General features: G+C 55.2%; 1 protein-coding gene across 3 annotated transcripts in view; it reads left to right on the forward strand.

The window, feature by feature from the left end:
* Positions 1-767: 767 nt before the first annotated feature.
* ADCY1 (adenylate cyclase 1) overlaps positions 768-19,467 on the forward strand; it is a 103,214-nt gene continuing 84,514 nt past the window's right edge. For 2 of the 3 annotated variants that reach the window (XR_005784566.1, XR_005784567.1), the window contains exons 1-2: positions 824-937; positions 18,896-19,014. Coding sequence is in view for 1 of the 3 variants with exons in the window: in XM_040455022.1 (XP_040310956.1) it covers positions 824-937; positions 18,896-19,014 (233 nt within the window). In the remaining 2 variants the exon portion in view is untranslated. Of the gene's footprint in view, positions 938-18,895; positions 19,015-19,467 lie in introns of all 3 variants that reach the window. The other variant, XM_040455022.1, reaches the window with a different exon arrangement.

Consider the following 19,467-nt stretch of genomic DNA (forward strand, 5'->3'; position numbering starts at 1 on the left):
ACTGGCCTTGAATTAAGGCTGCTGAAAGCAGGACGTCCCTCAGGGCCTCCTTCCTGGTCCAGCAGGTGCGAGCCTCCGAGTGTGGGCCTTGGCCGGCACCCCAGACGGGTCCTTCTCGCCAGCCCCTTCCTTATTCCCGTCCCCGGAAGGCAGCGAGAGCCGATCACAGGACTCTGGATGCTTAGTCACCTCGGGTGACGCTTTGTGCTTATGGTGCTGTGGTCCTTTCTTCCTAGTGTTTTTGATCTGCTCTCCTCCGCTGTTTGGTCACGGAGTGGCTGCTCTCTCCTTGCACTCATATTTCCTCGGATGGTGACCTGGGGTGACTGTCACGCCCAGCACAGCTCCGCCCAGTGGCTTGGACGCCGTCTCCTCCCCGGGCCTCACGGGGAGGCCTGTGTGTCCGTGTCCTGGTCTCCTCTTCTTATGAGGACGCCAGTCACACGGGCTTCCGGCCCTCCTTGGTGACCTCGTTTTCACGTAATTACCTCCTGGAACATCTCATGTCCAAACGCAGTCCCGCTCTGAGGTCCTGGGGGGGCAGGGCTTCCACGTGAATTTGGGGGACGCGCCTGGTATACCGTTCTGCCCCATGACGAGCCCAGGAGGAGGGATGTGCCTGCCTTGACGGCTCGTAGTCATGTGACGCCCACTTCGTGCCGTGGGTCAGGCCGGCCCGCAGCACCCTAGAGGGTGAGGTCGTCTTGCGGGCCGCTGTCGGAGGTGTTGAGCCTCCGTCGAGCTAGCGCCCCACGCGCCTGGTGCTCTGTACTGTTCTCTCCTCCAGCTTGGTGCCAACGCCCTGCTCTTCCTCAGCGTGAACATGTATGGGGTGTTTGTGCGCATCCTGGCCGAGCGCTCCCAGCGGAAAGCCTTCCTGCAAGCCCGGAACTGCATCGAAGATCGGCTGAGGCTGGAGGATGAGAACGAGAAGCAGGTCAGTGCGGTGGGGCTTTTGTCTGCAGGGATACAGCGGGCAGGGGGCGGGGGACACGGAGAGGGGACCTGGAGCGGGACACGGGGTGGGGGACATGGGCGGGGGACCCGGAGCAGGACACGAGGTGGGGGACATGGGGTGGGGGACCCAGAGTGGGAGCACGGGGTGGGGGGTTTAGGGTGTAGAGAATGGAGCATGGGGTGAGAGACCTGGGGCAGGGAGCCAGGGTGGGGAAGAGGCATGGAGATGGGAGCACGGGGCCAGGAGTGGAGCATGGAGTGGGGATCGTAGGGCAGGGTGAGGGAGCACAGAGTGGAGAGCATGGGGTGTGGGGAGGAGGCACGGAGTGGGGAGATTGGGGTGAGAGGACTGGGCAGGGGGGACAGAGCTGGGCACATGAATGGGGCAGGGTGAGGGGGCACAGAGTGGGGAGTGCAGGCCTGGGGTGTGGGGCAGGGAGCACGGGACCGTAGGGTGGGAGTGGTTAGGGACTTAAGGCCCAGGTGGCCCTCGGCGAGTCAGAGGAGACAGGGCAGCTGCAGTGGGGGCTCCTAGACGTGGAGGTGCAGGTCTGCCACCCTGTGTGGTCCCCAACCTCGGTTTCCATCAGCGAGACAAGGTGTGCCCAGGTGACGCCACAGGGCTGGGGAGTCAGGGAGGGCTGTGGAGCCGAGTGTGGGTGTGTCACCCTGGAGGGGACTGAGATGCTAAAAGTGCAGATGGGGGTGTTGTGTTTGCTAGGGGCGGGTGTTGGGGTGGCATTCAGCTGTAGTCAGCTTCCCGGAGCAGGGTGGAGGGAGACGAGGCAGGGCCTGGCCGGTGGGTGCAGGGATGGTGGGCCCTGACCTGCCGGCCAGCGTGACCCACGGAGAGGCAGAGCCTCCAGGGCCCTGAGAGTGCCGTGCCTGTGGCCCCGCGCTAGCGGTTCGGCCGTGAGCCTGGGGGGCACCCTGTCCGGCTCCTGCCACAGCCTGGGGGGCAGTGAGGCCACCCACCCCAGTCTAAGGGGTGAGCTGGACTGGTCCCCACCACCTGGAGCCACTGTCAGCCGCGTGTCTCTGGGCTGGTCCCTCTCGGCGGTGTCTCCTGGTCTGCTGCTGTCCTGGGGCCCACGGGGTGGTCTGGGAGCCTCAGGCGAGGCCCTCACCAGGGAGACCCCGGACCGTCTCACCAGAGTGTCGGGGGCTCAGCCTCATTGTCATGGGCATGGCCGGTGACTTGCCTGGTACACGAGAGCCCACTGTCTTGCAGATGGAAGGCGTGGAGTCCTGGCTGCGCATTTAAAACCTGCACACGTGTGTTTACTTATAGATACGTAACGCTACCTAGTGTTTACAGTGAAGGTAGGGTGTGGTTTAGAAGTAGACGATGTACGTATGTCTAGATGTGTGTGTGCGTCTGTGGATGGACTTGTCTGTTGGAGATAAGTAGCTGTGCGTATGTGCACATGTGTGTGTGTCACCTGCGTGGACACATATGCATTTGTCCGTGTGCACGTGGATGTGGATGTGTGGAGCATGGGTCAAGCGTATGTGTGTATATGTGTCTGTGTGTGTACACACATGTGTGGGTTTGTATTCATGTGGACTCTGTGCACGCCTAGGTTTCTGTACACGCATGTGCATGTGTGTATTGTGGGGACATGTGTACATGTGCATGCATCTGTGTGGGTGTGTGCATGTGTGTATATGTGTGCATGTAAATGTGCACACACGTGTTTTTGTGTATAAGCGTGTACGTGTGTGTATGTGTGCAAACACGTGGATGTGTATGAGTGTGTGCACACACGTGTATATTTGTGTCTATTTGTGTCTGCACGTGTGCGTACACGTGTATATGTGGATGTGAGTATAATTGTGTATGTTTGTGTATAACTGTACACGCGTGTATGCGTGTACATATGCAGATATGAGTATAAGTGTGTATGTGTGTATGCACATGCATGTGTGTGTGCGTGTGTTTGTGTATGCACATGGGTGTGTGCATATGTGTGTGTGGAAGTGTGCATGTGCGTGCAGGGCTGTGAGTGTCTAAGTGTGTGTGTACACATGCACGCACGCACGCACACATGTGTATATGATTGTGCGTCCTTGGGGGCTGTGCCCTGAGCATTTCTCCAGGCGGGCGTTGCCCCCACCCGCAGACGGTCTCTTGACCACTTCCAAGACGCTTGAGCACAGTGTTGTCGCCCCCACGGGGTCCCGGAGTGGCCCCTTCCAGGCCCCTGATGTCCTGGAAAAAGTGGCGTTTCAGGTCGTTCTGTGTGTTTCTAACCTTTGCTTTTCCTCCTGTTTTCTCTCTGTTCTCTGATATCTCCCTCTGCTTGCTCTGTGTTTGTCTATTTTCATTTCTTCCTGTCCATTTGCTGCCTTTCCCGGAGACCACCTGAGGGTCTCCTAATGCCGGTGCACCCCCGGAGGTCAGGGGGGCCGTGTGTGTTGTGGTAGCGGTGGCCTCGGTGTGGGCTGCGTGTGCAGAGACTCCCAGGCACATACTCCCCCGACGCCCGCGGCCCCAGCCCCGGGAGTCAGCGGTCACACGCACTCCTGATGCCACGCGGCGGCTGTGCGGGCGCTCAGGCAGGTCCGAAGTGGCCGTGCCAGCAAGGGTGCGTGTTCTCATCCCATGGAGGAGGGAGCCCAGCGGAGGCTCAGGGCTGACGTTCATTCGGCAGGGAAATCTGCAGAATGGTGAACGTCACCCAGTCCCGCCAGCCCAGCGAGTGCTCTGTACTCTCCGGGTCTGGTCTTTGTGCGTGTTCTTTCCCCACGTCGTTGTCATTCTGGTGTCTGTATGATTTTATCTTCTGCATCTTCCCGTGGAGGGTTCTGGCACTGCCTTCAGGCAGCCGCCGCTTCTGCCCTACGTGTGCATGTGCATGTGTGTGACTGTCCGTTCCCAGCACAGTGAGACACTGTTTGTTGCTGTTGTTGTTTTAAAATTTTTAATGTTTATTTATTTTTGAGAGAGAGACAGAGAGACAGACAGACAGAGATAGAGTGTGAGCAGGGGAGGGGCAGAGAGAGAGGGAGACACAGCATCCGAAGCAGGCTCCAGGCTCTGAGCCATCAGCGCAGAGCTCGATGCGGGGCTTGAACTCACGGATCGCGAGATCATGACCTGAGCCGAAGTTGGATGCTCAACGGACTGAGCCCCCAGGCGCCCCTAATACTGTTTTAAAAATGTCATTCCCCATGAGCGTCTTTGTTCACAGAGACTTGGTTCCTTCAGTTACATTGTTGGGAGGGCAGATATGACCAAGTTTTTCTCCCTGGGTCTGGAGCTGTTGTGCAAATACTGTTGTGCTCTATTTTATCTTTGTAAGTTACACCCAACGGCACTTAGCTCTGGGATGCAGTGGCTTTCTGAGCAGGCCCTGGCGACCCGCCAGAAATGCAGATTCCCAGGCTGGAGGTCCCTGGGTGGGAGGCCTTGGCCCCGGATTCTGGTGCGCGTCCCCGGTGATGAGTCTGGTCCTTCACACCCCACTGTCTGTTAGGACATGGCGCCTCCTGGCCGCTCACTGATGTGGATGCCACTTTCCTGCGTGTGCCATTTGGATTTCTCTGTGGTGTGTGTCCCTGTGTGTGTGGACCAGCCGCTCACTGTGGAGAGGCTGACGTTCCTTCGGGAGGGGCCGTGTGTCCCCAGGCATGTTCCCCTTGCCTCACACTTCTTTGTGTAAAAATTCAGTCATTCCTATTTTCAGACGCATCAGTCATTTCCCTTGGTGGTTTCGTCTGGTGCTTTCGGAACAGGAGGGTGAGAGAGGACGGGTTGTTTCCATGCATCCCTGGCCGTCCCAAGAGTGGGCGAGCCGGACTGTGACTGGCCATGCCTTTCCTGATGGAGCCCGTGGATCGGGTCTGTCACCCGGCAGCGGCTCCCTAGGTGGCCTTGTGACCTGTACTCAGGGTCATGGCCTTCCTCTGGCTGGCCTGGCTGGTTTTAGCTCACGAAGCCCTGTCTGTGGGACAGCAGAGGGGGAGTGCCTCTCAGCGGCTCTCACATATCTGCAGGCACTTGGGGCATCACCACTGCCCAGGGATCCCCACCTGGCAGGCCCAGGACAGCCAAGAGGTGGCCTGAAGTCCCATAGTTACAGGTGAGGGATGCCCCGACCATGTGGCCTGGGCGTGGTTTGTCTGTGTTTTCATGTTGCAACTTAATTAGTCCAGCTTAATAGCAGCTTCTAGGGTGTTCTCTAGACCCTGAGCCAGTAAGACGGTGCCCTGGGTGATGTGGGAGGATGGGATATTGGCAGATGCATCCTGGTTGTGGGAGGGGGTGCCGGGGACACACCCTGATTCTGGAAAGGGGGGGTCCCAGAGTTCTGGGCGGGGCCGCTGGGGCGTCTGGCTCTGGAACAGCCACTGGTGCAGCCTGCCTGCTGGCTTCTGCAGGAGGTAAGGTTGCTGGCGGGGGGCAGGAATGGGGTCCTGGGTGGGGCGAACGGGGACGAGCAGAGGCAGAGAATCCCAGTGTGTGTGGTGGTCGAGGGGACTCGCTTATTTGTTGTGGCCTCAGCTGGGAGGCCACGGGAGAAGAGGGAGGGAGCCGAGGAAGGTGTGTGACCCAGTGCGGGACTCTGACAGTGCCTGCAGGCAGGAGGCGTGGTCAGACGCACGTTTGGGGTGAAGGCAGAGGGGAGAACTGGGGGTGGGGGCAGGGCACGAGTGTGTACCCAGGAGTCCCTGGGCTGGAGGCTTCTTGACAGGAGAGGGCAGGGCCCAGAGCAGGCCTTTCACCTCCTGGGGCTGTGCCTGCAGGATGGGCCTGGCTTGTGTGACCACCTGGCCTGTGGGCTTGCAGGAGGGAAAGGGAGGGGAGGGGAGGGGAGAGTGAGGGCCCTGCTCTGAAATGCAAACACCCTGCCTTAGAACCTGTGTCTGTCCAGCAGCCGGCTGTGTTGCTCTGGGCAGGACCCTGTTGGCTGCACTGCTTTGCTCCGGAGTCAGGGGCTGGTGGGCCCTGTCCGCTGTTTGCAGATCCGACACCATGTAGATCAGTTCCTCTTCGGTGCAGGTGGTGGGGTGTCCGGTGCCTGGAACCACCCCCCCGGGAAGGGGGTGCTCATCCCTCCCCTCCCCTTGTGGCTTAGAACTGACAGCTTCCGTGTGTGGAGGTAAATCTAGAGGAAAGTACAACCACGTGGCTGCAAACCCTGAGTTGTTAACCTGGCGTTCTGCTCCTGCCCCAGCGTCTCGAAGCTGGGACTGTTGGAACAGCTCTGTAGCCCTTCCCGGGGCAGCCCCTGGAGATACAGGGTGTGGGAGAGGGTGGGCGGCAGCCGTCTGCTGCATGGACGCTTACACGACTTCTAGAAGGCTCTCTGCCATACTTGGAAACAGCTACGTGTGTTGTCCGTGTCTCCGAGGAGGACTGCTTTGGGAAGGACTTGGGGGTGCGGAGACCTCCCCCCCTTCCCACCAGATCAGCTCCTGCGCAGGGTCGTGGCCGAGTCCCAGGAGGCGGTGATCCACTGAGCTCACTGAGGGCAGTGGAGGCCAACATCCAGGACCCAGGACCTCCCCTGCCCCCTCCCCCCCCACCGAAACCAGCCACGTTCCCCGTTTCCAGCCCCACGTGTCCCGAGACATGGCTCAGCAGAAGGTTTGGGTGCACAGATCCCCAAGTTCAAAGACTGAAAGGATGCATTGGGTCTTTTAACAAGGGTCTTCTGCCTTCAGAAAAAAACTTCCAAAGTTGGGTCTTTGAACTAGGAAAGCCGAGGAACACGAAGAAGGGCCTCGGGGACAGTTAAGCGGCTGCAGATGAAGCCGGGTTAAAAATAGATGCGAGGGACATACTCAGGGTGAGTAGACACCAGGATATCTGAAAACCTGGACAAAACGCACAAGTTCCCAGAAGGGCCTCTGCTATGGAAACTGATTCGAGAAGGAAAACAAGGATTTGGGAAGCCCATGGCCACTAAAGTGTTGATGTGGCATCAAAAGTAAGACGTCAGGCTGCCAGCCCCATGTGAGAGCTGAACGGGCATGCAGAGGTGCGGAGAAGGCACCATTCCAGCCCCGATTGTCCCCGGTCAGCACGGGACAGTCCTCCTGAGTCTCAACACACAGGGCACATGCACATGCGGGGGCGGCCCTGGTTCCCAGCACCATGTTCACGGGTGTGGCTGCCTGGATGCCTTTTGTCTCCTGGAGCCCAGTGGGGAGTGGGTTTCGTCTGGACCCCTTGGCACGTCAGTGTGCAGTGTGTGGGGTCGAGGCTGGCCAGGGGCCAACACTGCCCTGTGTGTTGTCCCCATGACTGCCCGGACACTGGGGAAGCAGAGCCTGGGCCACAGCGCTCCTCCCTGACTCCACTCAGCGCTCCTCCCTGGACCCCCCATAGCAGAGCCCAGGCCATGGTGCTCCTCCCTGACCGCATCCCCACCCCCGCCGCCCCGCAGCAGAGCCCAGGCCACAGTGCTCCTCCCTGGGCCCCCCAGCAGAATCCAGTCGGGCCCCCCAGCAGAGCCCGGGCCACGGCGCTCCTCCCTTGGACCCCCTAGCAGAGCTCGGGCCATGGCACTCCACCCCAGGTCCTCCAACACCCTTGGCTCAGGCCGGCGGCACCAGACCTTCTGACTTGGGCAATGCTGCAGGGGCAGCAAAGGACACCCCCATTCCCCCTGCCGGCAGCCAGCTCTGGAAAGCAGACCTGCTCAGCATTCCTTCCTGCCTTGTGTGTGGGTACCTCGTGGTGGGTGGTCCCACGGGAACAGGGGGCCTCCCTCCTTTTGGCTGGATGCCTCTTTCCGCCTAAAGTGAGGCAGGTGCATCCCACTGAGTTCTCAAAGCCCCTCATGTGGCCTTTCCTCGGTGCACGTGCACAGAGAGCAATGCGGCTGTCTCTTCTTATTGGGACAGTTGTCCTGTGAGATTAGGACCCCACCCTTAGACCTCATTAAGCCTCCTCAAAGCCCCTTCCCCAAATACAGTCATGTGGGGGTTAGGACTTTGACACACGGGTGTTGAGGGGACACCCTTCAGACCATGGCATCTGCTGCGTCCGTGTGGAAGTCAGGTGTGTGATTTGACAGTGGGGAGAAGCAGGCTGGGCAGCCCTCCTGGTCTCCTCCCCTTTCTGCTCTGTGTCCTGTGAGGCAGGAGGCCCGGTGGGCACCAGGACCAGGTTCTGGGCCTCATGAGCGGGTCGCTGACCGTCCCTTGGCTGCTCATCTGCCAGCTCAGGTGGCCCTGGTTACTGGCCTGATTAGGATACATTTATGGTAAAAGCGGGTTCTCCGGGTGGGTCTAACTTCCTCACCCAAGTCCTTTGGAAGATGGGTGTTTCCTCTGGCTGGGGCGAGGGGACCTCCGAGGGGCTCTGGGCAGGGGGAGCTCTGGGGGGCCTCGAGATGGGGCCGCGTCCAGGAACCGGTGGCCGCGGTGCCGAGAGCAGACCCGGCCCACAGCCAGCGGGGAAACAAGCTCCTCTGACCAGCAGGCCAACCTGGTGGATTCGGGTACAGCCTGAGTGAGCTTGGGGGGCTCTGCCTCCGAACCCCGGATGGTGCCGTCTGCAGCTGCCTGCCCTGGGCATGGGGGACCACGCAGAGCGGGCCACTCGATGTTGACCACGGTCCCAAGGGAGAAGATGCCTGGGTTTTAGTTGCTGCGTCTGTGGGAATCACTGGGGAGGGGCCGAGCTTCCTGCCCCACAGAAGTGTCCCCTCCCCCAGTGTCCTCTGAGGCCACTTGGGGGTCTGTGGGGGTCAGCATGGGCCTGGCCCCCCTCCCTCTGCAGACACGCTTGATTTCTGCTGGTGCAGCCTCAGAGAGAGGCCCAGCTGGAGGCCCCGGTGCTCAGCCGCGTCCAGCCACGCCCTGCACATGTGTGGACAGGCCCTGGGCTGCTGAGCAGCGGAGGTGGGAGGTTCCTCTCCTCTGTGTGTCCTGGGCCTGACGGGGGACGTCGGTCAGTCTCTGGCTGCCTGTCATGCACGACCCCTTCACTCCCCACGCAGCCCCTCGCGTATCGGCTTGGCCGGAAGCAGACGCTGGACACATCTGTCTGTGATCTCTTCCCTGTCACGGGGACATGGGGTCGCTACAACCCAGCCGGCATGCGAGCATTTCCTACCAACAGGTCAGCTGACCTAGGGCATCCCACGTTGTGAATTGAACTTATGGGTTCATGAGTAAGTTCTAGAGCTGAGGCAGTTATGGATTTCCTGTGTGGGATGGTCATCCATGGCCCCGCGCATCTGAATGTCTGGCCCACACCAGGCTCTGGAGACACTGGGACAGTGGGAGCCTGGTGCACTGTGCATGGGACACAGCTCCAGCCAGTCCTGTGGGGTGGGCCGTGTGGAGGAGTGGGGGGTCCACGGGGCGGGCAGCATGGAGAAGGGGCAACACATCATGAAATATTTGTCTGGGACTTTGAAGGATGTGTAGGAGTTTTCCGGTAGACTTGGAGAAGTGGGAGCAGTAGATGGGCATTTGGGCAGCAGAGAGAGGGGTCACAGGTGTTTATGAGGTAGGGCAGGCAGGATGTGAGCTGCAGCTTCGTGTCCGTTGGCTTGGGGGTGGGGGTCGGGGTGGGGTGGGAGGGCTGCCCGACTGGGTGGTGAAGCTCTGAGGTCTGAGGCTGTCACAGCTGGAGAGTGTGGGGACGGGGTGACAGGCCTCTGAAGGTCACCCTGTAGCTCCCAGGTGGCCTCCCCCCTGCCACCCCCTACAGCCCAGCCGGGAAGCCTGTCTCTTGAGACCCCGCCCCGAGATCAGCCTCCTGGCCCTGGGCCTTGAGCACAGAGGCCTCTGCTCCAAGGGCCCTGCTGTTCCCCAAATTGTGTTAAGTTGTGATCCCAAAGTAACGTATGGCTGTTTATAGAGTACGTATTTGGTTTGTCATCATACCAAGGAAAATGGGCATTTTTGATTTCCCACCGCGTGAGGAAATGTGTCAACAGGAAACAGCCCCATTTAAGTGATCTGGGATGACCTCTTAAAGACGTCCGGCCAGTTCCCTGCGCCCTTCAGAAGAACTATAGTCATTAATTCACTTTTAATTAAAAAAAAAAAAAAAGCCCTACTGATCTATAGCCTATGTACCATCAATTCAGTTTCCAGTTCGAAACAACAAAACGGCTTTCCTTTCCCGTAGAGTAACCATCGCGACCATCTAATTTTAGAATCTTTTCATCACCCGGAAAGAAACTCGTGCCCCTTGGCTGTGAGTCCCTGCCCCCCTCCCAGACCTAGACACCCCCTGGTCTGTGTCCCGTCTCCGTGGTCTGCCTGTTCCGGATGCTTCTGGCAGATGGGGTCATACGGTGTGTGGCCTGTGGCACCTGGCTGCCCTCCCCGAGTGTCGGGTCGTCGAGGCGCGTCCGCATTGCAGTGTGTGTCGGAGCTGCTCGGTTCCTTGTGGCTGAGTGGGTACCTGCCATGGGGAGGGTCTGCATCCTGTGGTCTGTCGGTTGGTGGGCGTCCTGGTTGTCCCCGTTACAGACTGTGCTGCTGAGAACGCTCCCGCGGGAGTGTTGGGAGATGGAAGTCATTTCTCTGGGCTGGATGGCTGGGGTGCAATCGTGGGCTCACGAGTGTTGAGCTTGGAGGACCGGCCAGGCTTCCCGGCGGGGCGTTGCCATCTTCCCACCGGCCATGCACCAGGGTTCTCTCCATGCCCGGCTTCTGTGTTTTCTCTTGACTGAGCTTTTTAGTTTGAGCTGATTATAGATTCACGTGTAGTTGTGAGAAACCACATGGGCATCCTGGGTAGCCACCATGTTTCCCCACGGCAGGAGGCTGAGCCGGAGCAGCCCAGACACAGAACGTTCCGGCGCCATGTGGACCCCCACCTCTCCTCCCCACATCCAGTCTCATGCTGGCAAACACCAATCTGTTGTCCGTTTCTGTAAATGTGTCATCTCAGGAGTGACTGTATGTGGAATCACACACGTGTAGACTTTCGGGACTGGAGGTTGTTGCTGTATCAGCAGCTCACCCCCTGTATTGCCAGTGGTGTTCCATGGTGTGGATGGACCTCTCAGCTGCTGGAGGACAAATTGATGGTTTCCAGTTTGGGGCTGTCATGGGAAGAGTTGTTGGAATTCCTACAGTTCCTTGTGTGAACGTAAGTCTCCGTTGCTGTGGTGTGAACGTCCAGGAGTACCGTTGCTGGGCCGTGTGGCATGTTCACTGAGAACGTGAAGCTGCTTTCCAGAGCGCTCGGATCGCTTTTTACTCCAAGCAAAGCATGAGGGATCCCGTTTCTCTGCGCTCTCGCCGGCAGGTGCTGGTGTCACTGTTTTCTGTTGTAACACTTCTGATAGGTGTGTACTGATGTATCATGGTGACTGTAATTTGCATTTCCCTCGTGGCTGTGATGTTGAACATCTCTTCAGGTGGTTATTTGCCACCTCCGTGTCCTCTTTGGGGAAATTTCTGTTGATGTCTCTGCCCATTTTCTTTTCTTTTTTTTTTTTTTTAATTTTTTTTTTTCAAACGTTTATTTATTTTTGGGACAGAGAGAGACAGAGCATGAACGGGGGAGGGGCAGAGAGAGAGGGAGACACAGAATCGGAAACAGGCTCCAGGCTCTGAGCCATCAGCCCGGAGCCTGACGCGGGGCTCGAACTCACGGACCGTGAGATCGTGACCTGGCTGAAGTCAGACGCTTAACCGACTGTGCCACCCAGGCACCCCATCTGCCCATTTTCTTATTGGATCTATTGATCTATATCGATCTATCTATCTATCATCTATGTATTACTATCTAACTGGAACTATCATCTATCTATGTAATCTATCTATCTATCATCTATCTGTCTAAGGGAATCAGTCTATTTATCTATCTATCTATCTATCTATCTTTCTATCATCTATCATATCAAGCTATCTATCACATCTATCATCTATCTGTCATATCAATTTATCATATTTATCTTTCATCTATTATTTATCATATCCGTCTGTCATATTTACCTATCACATCTGTCATCCATCTGTCATCTATCTATCATCATAATCATCATTATCATCCAACTTATATTCTTAAGCCGTGAGAGTTCTTTATATATTATAGAATATATAATATTCTTTGGCAGGTATGTGGTTTGCAAACATTTCCTCCCAGTGTGTAGCTTGTCTTTTAGTCCCTCTTAACAAATCTTTTGCAGAGCAAATGCTTCTGATTCTGATGAAGTTGGGTTTGTGAACTGACTCTTTTATGCATTGTGCTTTTGGTGTCCAGTCCTAGAACTCTTTGTCTGGCCCTAGATCCCAAGGATTTCTCTTAAGTTTTTTCCTAAAAGTTTGAAAGTTTGTATATGTTTTTACATAGAACTGTGTGATCTATTTGGAGTTAATATTTGTATAATGTGTGAGTTTTAGATCAAGGTTCTTTTTTTTTTTTTTTTTTTTTGCCTGTGGGTGTCTATTGTCTATCAGTTGAAAATGCTATACGTCTTCCATTGCCATTTTCCCCAGTTTTATTGAGATATAATCAACATAATGTATAAGTTTAAAGCATACAACATACATGATATACGTATAGGTTGTGAGATGATGACCACAGTAAGTTTAGTTAACATCCTTCACCTACCATAGTTACAGGTTTCTTTTTTCTCGTGATGGGAATTTAAGACCTACTCTCATCAGCTTCCAAGTGTACAATATGGTTAACTACAGCCATCATTCTGTGTATCACATCCCCAGAACTTACTTATTTTATAACTGGAAGCTTGTACTTTTTGACCACCCTGCTCCCTGTGCCCATTTTGCTGGGGGGGGGCCCCCCCCCGGGGGGGCAACCCCCCAGTCTGTTCTTTGCATCTCTGAGCTCAGTTTTTAAAGATTCCACATGTAAGTGAGACTCTACAGTGTTTCTGTTTCTCTGACTTACTTCACTTAGCATAATACCCCTTAGGTCCATCCATGTTGTCACAAATGGCAGGATTTCCATATTCTTCTTATGGTGGGATAATGTTCCATCATATACGGGTACCATATTTTCTTTATGCATTCATCCATCGATGGACACTGAGGTTGTTTCCACGTCTTGGCTGGATTGTATGGTAGTTCTATAGACCTCCTCCACTGAACTGCTTTTCTGTGGTTGTCAAAAATCAGTTGTGTGTATTTGTGGGAGTCTATTTCTTGGGTCTGTGTTGTGTCCCATTGCTCTATGTGTTTATCCTTCCACACGGTCTTGGTTAATGTGGCTGTATAATAAATCTCGACATCAAGTAGAGTGATTCCTCCCACTTTGCTGTTCTTTTTCGGAAGGATTTTAGTTGTTATTGTTTCTTAGCTTTTCTATATAAGTTTTAGAATAATCTGCCCTGTAGCTACTAAAATCTTTACAGGGATTTTGATAGGATCCGTGTTAAGTGGAGAATTGACATCTTTACTGTATTGAGTCTCCCAGTCCATGAACATGGTATGTCTCCCCATTTATTTGGATCTTCTTTAAGTTCTTTAAACCAGTGTTTTGTGGTTCTCAGCATGCAAGTCCTGTACATGTTTTGATATGTTTACCCCTATCAATTCCATTTTTTGAGTGATTGCAAGTAAGATTGTAATTCTTTTTAAGGTTTATTTATTTTGAGAGAGAGCATGTGCATATAAGCAGGGGAGGGGGAGAGAGAGAGGAAGAGAGAGAAGCCCAAGCAGGCTCTGTGCTGTCAGCATGGAGCCTGATGTGGGGCTTGATCCTATGAACTGTGAGATCCTGACCTGAGCTGAAATCGCGAGTCTAATGCTTAACTGACTGAGCCACCCAGGCTCCCTGAGATTGTATTTTTTATATCAATGTCCACGTGGTCATTCTTAGTATGTAGAAATACAACTGCTTTTTGTATGTTGATATTGTATCCTGCAACTATCTACTTTGCTTGTTCATCATTCTTTGCTTGTTCTACCAAGTTTTTCTGGGGAGAAGGTATTGTTTTGTTTGTTATTATTTTTGTTCTTTTGATGTTTTACTTTGGTATGGTTTTGCAGAGTCCTTCATATTTCTTATATGGACCATCAGGTTATCTGCAAATATTTGTAGTATTATTTCTTCTTTCCAATATGTATGCCTTTTATTTCCTTTTTACCTTGTTTCATGCACTGTACTTTCTAGTGCTATGTGTTGAATAAAAGTGGGAAAAGCAGACATCCTTGGCTTGCTCCTGGTAAAAGCGTTTAGGGTTTCACCATTAAGTGTGATACTTGCTGTAGGCTTTTTCTGGTGGTTCTTTATCAAGATGAGGAAGTTACCCTCTCTTCCTATTTTTCTGAGTGTTTGTTTCATCAGGAATTGACATTGAATTTCGTCAAATTCTTTTTCTGAATAAATTGTGATGCGATTAAAACGTTTTTTAAATTTGAGTATAGATTATAATTGCAGTGTAACTACAGTGTGCAACATATGTACAATGTTACGTTAATTTCTGGTATAGAACATAGTGATCTGACATGTGTATGGTTATGCTATGCTCGCCACAAGTGTAGATATGTGACTTTTATTCTATGTATGTTGATATGGTGTATAACATTGATTGATATTTCAATATTGGACTGGTGATGGTGTGTCTCCTGATGAAATTTGGGTCAGTTGTTGGTATGTATTGCTGACACGCTAATATTGTGTTAAGGGTTTTTACTTCCATGTTCTTTAGGGACATTAGTCTGTAGTTTTCTTTTAGTCTTGGTCCGGTTTTGGTGTCAGATAATATTAACTTTCTATAATGAATTGGGATGTGTTTCCTCAGTATAAGGTGATATCTCACTATGGTTTTAATTTGTATTTCCCTGATGATTAATGATGGGCATCTTTTTATGCACCTGTTGGCCATCTATGTGTCTTTTTGGAGAAATGTATAATCAGATTCTCTGCTCATTAAAAAAAAATTTTTTTTAACATTTATTTATTTTTGAGACAGAGACAGACAGAGCGTGAGCATGGGAGGGGCAGAGGGAGAGAGGGAGACACAGAATCCGAAGCCGGCTCCAGGCTCTGAGCTGTCAGCACAGAGTCCGATGCGGGACTTGAACCCACAAACTGTGAGATCATGACCTGAGCAGAGGTCAGATGCTTAACCGGCTGAGCCACCCAAATGCCCCTAAAATTTCCATTTGATTCTCTTCTGCATCTTCTATTTCTTTGCTGGAGGTTTTTTGTTTTTGTTTTTTCATTTTTTCAAGTGTGTTTGTGGTTATTTGTTAAATTATTCTTACAATAGCTGTTTTCAAATGTTGTTAGTTATTCTAACTATTCTGTTAATCTTGGTGCTGTTGTCTGTGGGTTGTTTTCATTCATTTGTTGAGAATGTTCTGGTTCTTGATCAGAACCTGGATTCCGGGGTATTATGTGTGAGAGTCTGGGTCTTTGTTTGGCCCTTGTGTTTTGGCTGGGCTTCCGTGATGTGGCTTGCCAGGGAGGGGCTGCCACCTTGATACTTCAGGAGGGGCTGCATGACGGGCCTCTGTTGGGACTCGTGAGCTCTCGGTCTCCCCTGACTCCAAGCAGCAGGGTGTGTGTGCTCCCAGCCAGAAGGGCCAGGTTCCTGGTACCCTTGTGTGGTTGGTGCCCCCGTCACAGCCGGCGGAGAGTGGAGGTGTGTGCAAGTTTTGGTGGTCTGCCTGGAGTAGGGTGATTGCTGTCTATGGTTTTCTTCTCGTGTAGCCGCCCCCATCCTGGTCCTTTGGCCGGAGAGAGCTGGGTTTTGGGGAGCATGCTGTGATGCCTGCTGGGGGCATTTCTGGGCCACCCCGGCTCCAGCGCTCAGTCTGGGGTACGCGGCAAATGGAGAGACCGAGGCCTTACCTCTGAGCTGCTGCTTGGTCCCCACGTCTGTGCCTCCTTCCCTATGCCTTTCAGAGTTTTCTGATGCCTTTCACGTGTGGTGCCCGGGACTTCAGTGCACGTAGCGGGGGTGGGAGTGGGGAGTCTGGAAAGTACTTGTGTGTCTCCTAGAAGCAGGGTCCTCACAAGTGTTACGTACATATCGAATATTTTAAAAGAAGCATACGCATATTTTAAGTCACATTTTGATAGCCGAGAGAAGGGTACCAAAGTTTGTAGGAGGCTGGGATACTTTGTATGATCCGTATTCATAAATTTGTCCCTTTGATTTCTGGCCTCATATTTTATTTTGCTGCTTAGAACGTATCAGTGTTGTCTGCTTCTGAAGCCGTGTTGTTGATGCTTGGGGCTTTAGGGCTTGATTTGAGACTGGATGTGGATTTCAGGGAGTATCCGTATGATGTCAGGCAGCGACTTTGTCCCAGGTTTTGCGGTTTTTAACTGGGGATGGGTGCTTGAACTTGCCAGATGACATTCTGCTCCCTGTGGAAAAGGTTGTGCGCTCTCCCTCTTGGTTATGTGTGTCGGCTCATTAATCTCGTGGGGGAGCTGGGCTGATGCCTGCCTTTGGTGGGAAATGCATTTCCTGTGACAATGGCTTATGCAAGCGAGAGCATTCCTGTCCCCTCATATGTGGATTGCAGGGAGACCCCTTATGGCTAATGTGGCAGAGCTGACCCATTCAGCCCTTACCACCCAGTCTCCTCTGGTAACTGGTCTGCCATTGCTAATGCGGGGACCTCATCCTCATTAATCAAGATGGCAGGTAGAGATCTAGCCATCATGCCTATATTCCCAGCAACAGACAGGCTGTCTATAAGGAACATTCCAGAAGCTCTCACGTGGCCATTTGGACCCTATCTCACTGGCCACATCTGGCCGCAGTGGGAGGGTGGATGATGTAGTGTGTATTTCAGGTTGTCAGGCCTAGGTATCAGTAAGGGGCTAGACAGTTGTGCTAGGGGTGGAGAAGGGCTCTGGGGACAGTGGGTGGCTCTACCCTGGCATCTCTCCCAACACCCAGCACCTGGCACCACGTCTTTCCTGTCTCTGCCTTTCCGGGTCCTCCTTCCATCCCATTGTAGGTGCAGGTGAGGGACCTGAGCACACCCGGAGGTGTGGCAAGTGTGGGGAGTGGGGCCCCGCGGCGCTGCAGCTCTTCTCAGAGCACCTGCCGCCCAGTCCCTGTGACGGGATGGGGTTCGGCTAGGGCCGAACTGACCATCCGAGGGGCAGAGCAGGGATGCTGGGCCACACTGCCGTCCTTTCCAGGGAGCCTCGTGCAGGGCACTTGGGGGTAGTGCCTACTGAGTCCCTGGATGTGGCTTGACCACCCAGGGGGCCCAGGGGTGTGGGGCCCTGTGACGCCGGGCCTTCCCCGGAGAGAATGCGAGCTGCCCTGTGTTCTTGGTGCCTTCCGTGGGTGGCCTTCCGTGGTGTCTGGCTCCTTGTGTTTCCCCGCCTTGTGCCTCGGGGCATCTCCAGAAGCTTCTGGGTGTGCTCATGTTGCTGCTGCTGCTGCCCTGTGGTGGCCCAAGTGAGCCCCTGCCCGAGCTCCCCCACCTCCCACATGGCCTCACCCCAGTGGCCCCTCAGCTAAGGAAGGGGTCGGCGTCCACCCAGCCAGGCCTCGGGCACATACCTGCTCCCACAGCCCGGGCGGCGGCCTTTTTGTCCCTGGGGCTGTGCTCGCAGCCTCAGCCTGGACATTTCTGTGTCCCCTCCGAGGCCCGTCTCCCCAGGTGACCGAATGTCGAAAGTGGCCACGGGCCTTGGCACTGTTGCAATGTCCCTCGTCTGCATCGGAGTCTGTCCAGTCAGCAGCTGTGTGGGTTGGCCTCGGAGTGGCGCCGGGCCTCGCTCAGGACACAGGGCTCGGGCACAAGCTCCAGGGCCAGGACCGTGACAGGCCTCGTTGACACAGGCTTAGCTCTACGCGGGACCTCCCGGCGCCGGGTCTGGCCTTCCCCCCGGAAGTCTACATGGAGACACATTACCTGGGGGGACTTTGCAAGGGCCTGCAGTACCTTTTCCTGGACATGTGCCCTGCTCTGTGGAGTCTGGAGCAAGAGGGGTGAAGCCCTACCAGCCCCAGAGGTCTGCTGGGCTCTGTGACTGCTGTCACTGCTGCTTCAATGGTCCTCCTGAGGTGGTCACACGGGACTGTGGCTGCTGCAGTCAGGGACGTGGCCTCACACACTGCAGAGTGGAGTGGATCCAGGGCCCGGTTGGTGGGGGGACCCGGCTGCCTGCTCTGGGCTGGGGGTGGTGCAGGTGCCCGAGGGCTTTGCCAGAGTTCCTGTTGATGGGACAGGCCACGGCCGAGGGGCTGGGGGCCTAGGGGGAGCCGGACCGCAGGGATGGAACGGGAGGAAGGCTTCTCCCGCCCCCTCTTAGGCCGCGTTTGCCCTAGGAAGCAGGCTGTGCCACCTAACTCTGCGCGGGATTTAAACTCTGATCTGTCTGCTTTCCGAAGCAGGGTGGGAAGGGGGGTGAGGAGGACAGGGATGGGCCTCGGGTATGGCGGCTGGTCGGGGGCCAGTGGGGTGAGGTCAGGCAGGGCGGGGAAGACAGGTAGTCTGGATGAGGAAACTGAGGCCCTGGAGTAGCGGGCTCCTCTGGAAAAGCCTAGATGTTTGTTCCATTCTCTGTGGGGAAAGAAACATCTGAGCCCCGTAGGGAAGGGAGAAACCAGAAGGCAAGGCCAGGGCAATGGGCCACGCTGCTTATCTCTGAGAGGTGAGGGGACCATTTTGTCCTGGGAGACGGGCCCTTGCAGCCCGTCTCGAGGCCCCTCTCAGGACCGTGTCGGGCGGTGGGGTGGGGAGTGAGGCTGGGCCGTCCCACTTGGAGGCAGTGGTGTCCCCCGCCCCCTTGACCCCTGCTCAGTGAAGCCAGGGCACATGGGCGTGTGGGCACGAAGAACGGGTGGGGGGGCCGGGGGGGACCTGTGTTTTCTGGGGGTGATATTGGCGCTTTTCCAGTCCTCTGGGAGCAGTTACTTGTGCAATGACCGTCCAGGCCTGGGCATGACCCTCTGGGACTGCAGGGTCTGCAGCCCCAGTGCAGGGCTCAGCAGAGACCTTGGTGGGGTGACGGGTCTCACAGGAGGCCCCTGCTGTATCACGCGGGCCCGTCTCCCCTGTCCAGGAGCGGCTGCTCATGAGCCTTCTGCCCCGGAATGTTGCCATGGAGATGAAGGAGGACTTCCTGAAGCCCCCCGAGAGGATTTTCCACAAGATTTACATCCAGCGGCATGACAACGTGAGGTAGGGCTGGCACTGTCCTGGCAATGGCGGGCTTTGGGGCACTGAGTGAAAGTGGAGGAGGGGGGAGGAGGGGGAGGAGGGGGAGGGGGAAGGAGGAGGGGGGAAGAGGGGGAGGGGGAGGGGGGAGGGGGGAAGATGGAGGAGGGGGGAGGAGAGGGGAGGGGGAAGAGGGAGGAGGGGGGAGGGGAGGTGTAGGAGGAAGGGGAGGAGGGGGGAGAAGGGAGGGAGAGGAAGGAGGAGGGGGGAAGAGGGAGGAGGGGAGGGGGAGGAGGAGGGGAGGGGGAAGAGGGGGAGGGGGAGGAAGGGAGGGAGCAGGAAGGGGGAGGGGGAGGTATAGAAGAAAGGGGAGGGGAAGGAGGAGGAGGGGGAGGGGGAGAAGGGAAGGGGAGGTGTAGGAGGAGGGGGAAGGGGGAGGAGGGAGAGGGGAAGGATGAAGTGGAGGGGGAGGTGTAG

Source organism: Herpailurus yagouaroundi, unplaced genomic scaffold (genome assembly GCF_014898765.1).
Source record: "Herpailurus yagouaroundi ecotype Mexico unplaced genomic scaffold, PumYag 214, whole genome shotgun sequence".
NCBI classification, from domain to species: Eukaryota; Metazoa; Chordata; class Mammalia; order Carnivora; family Felidae; genus Herpailurus; species Herpailurus yagouaroundi.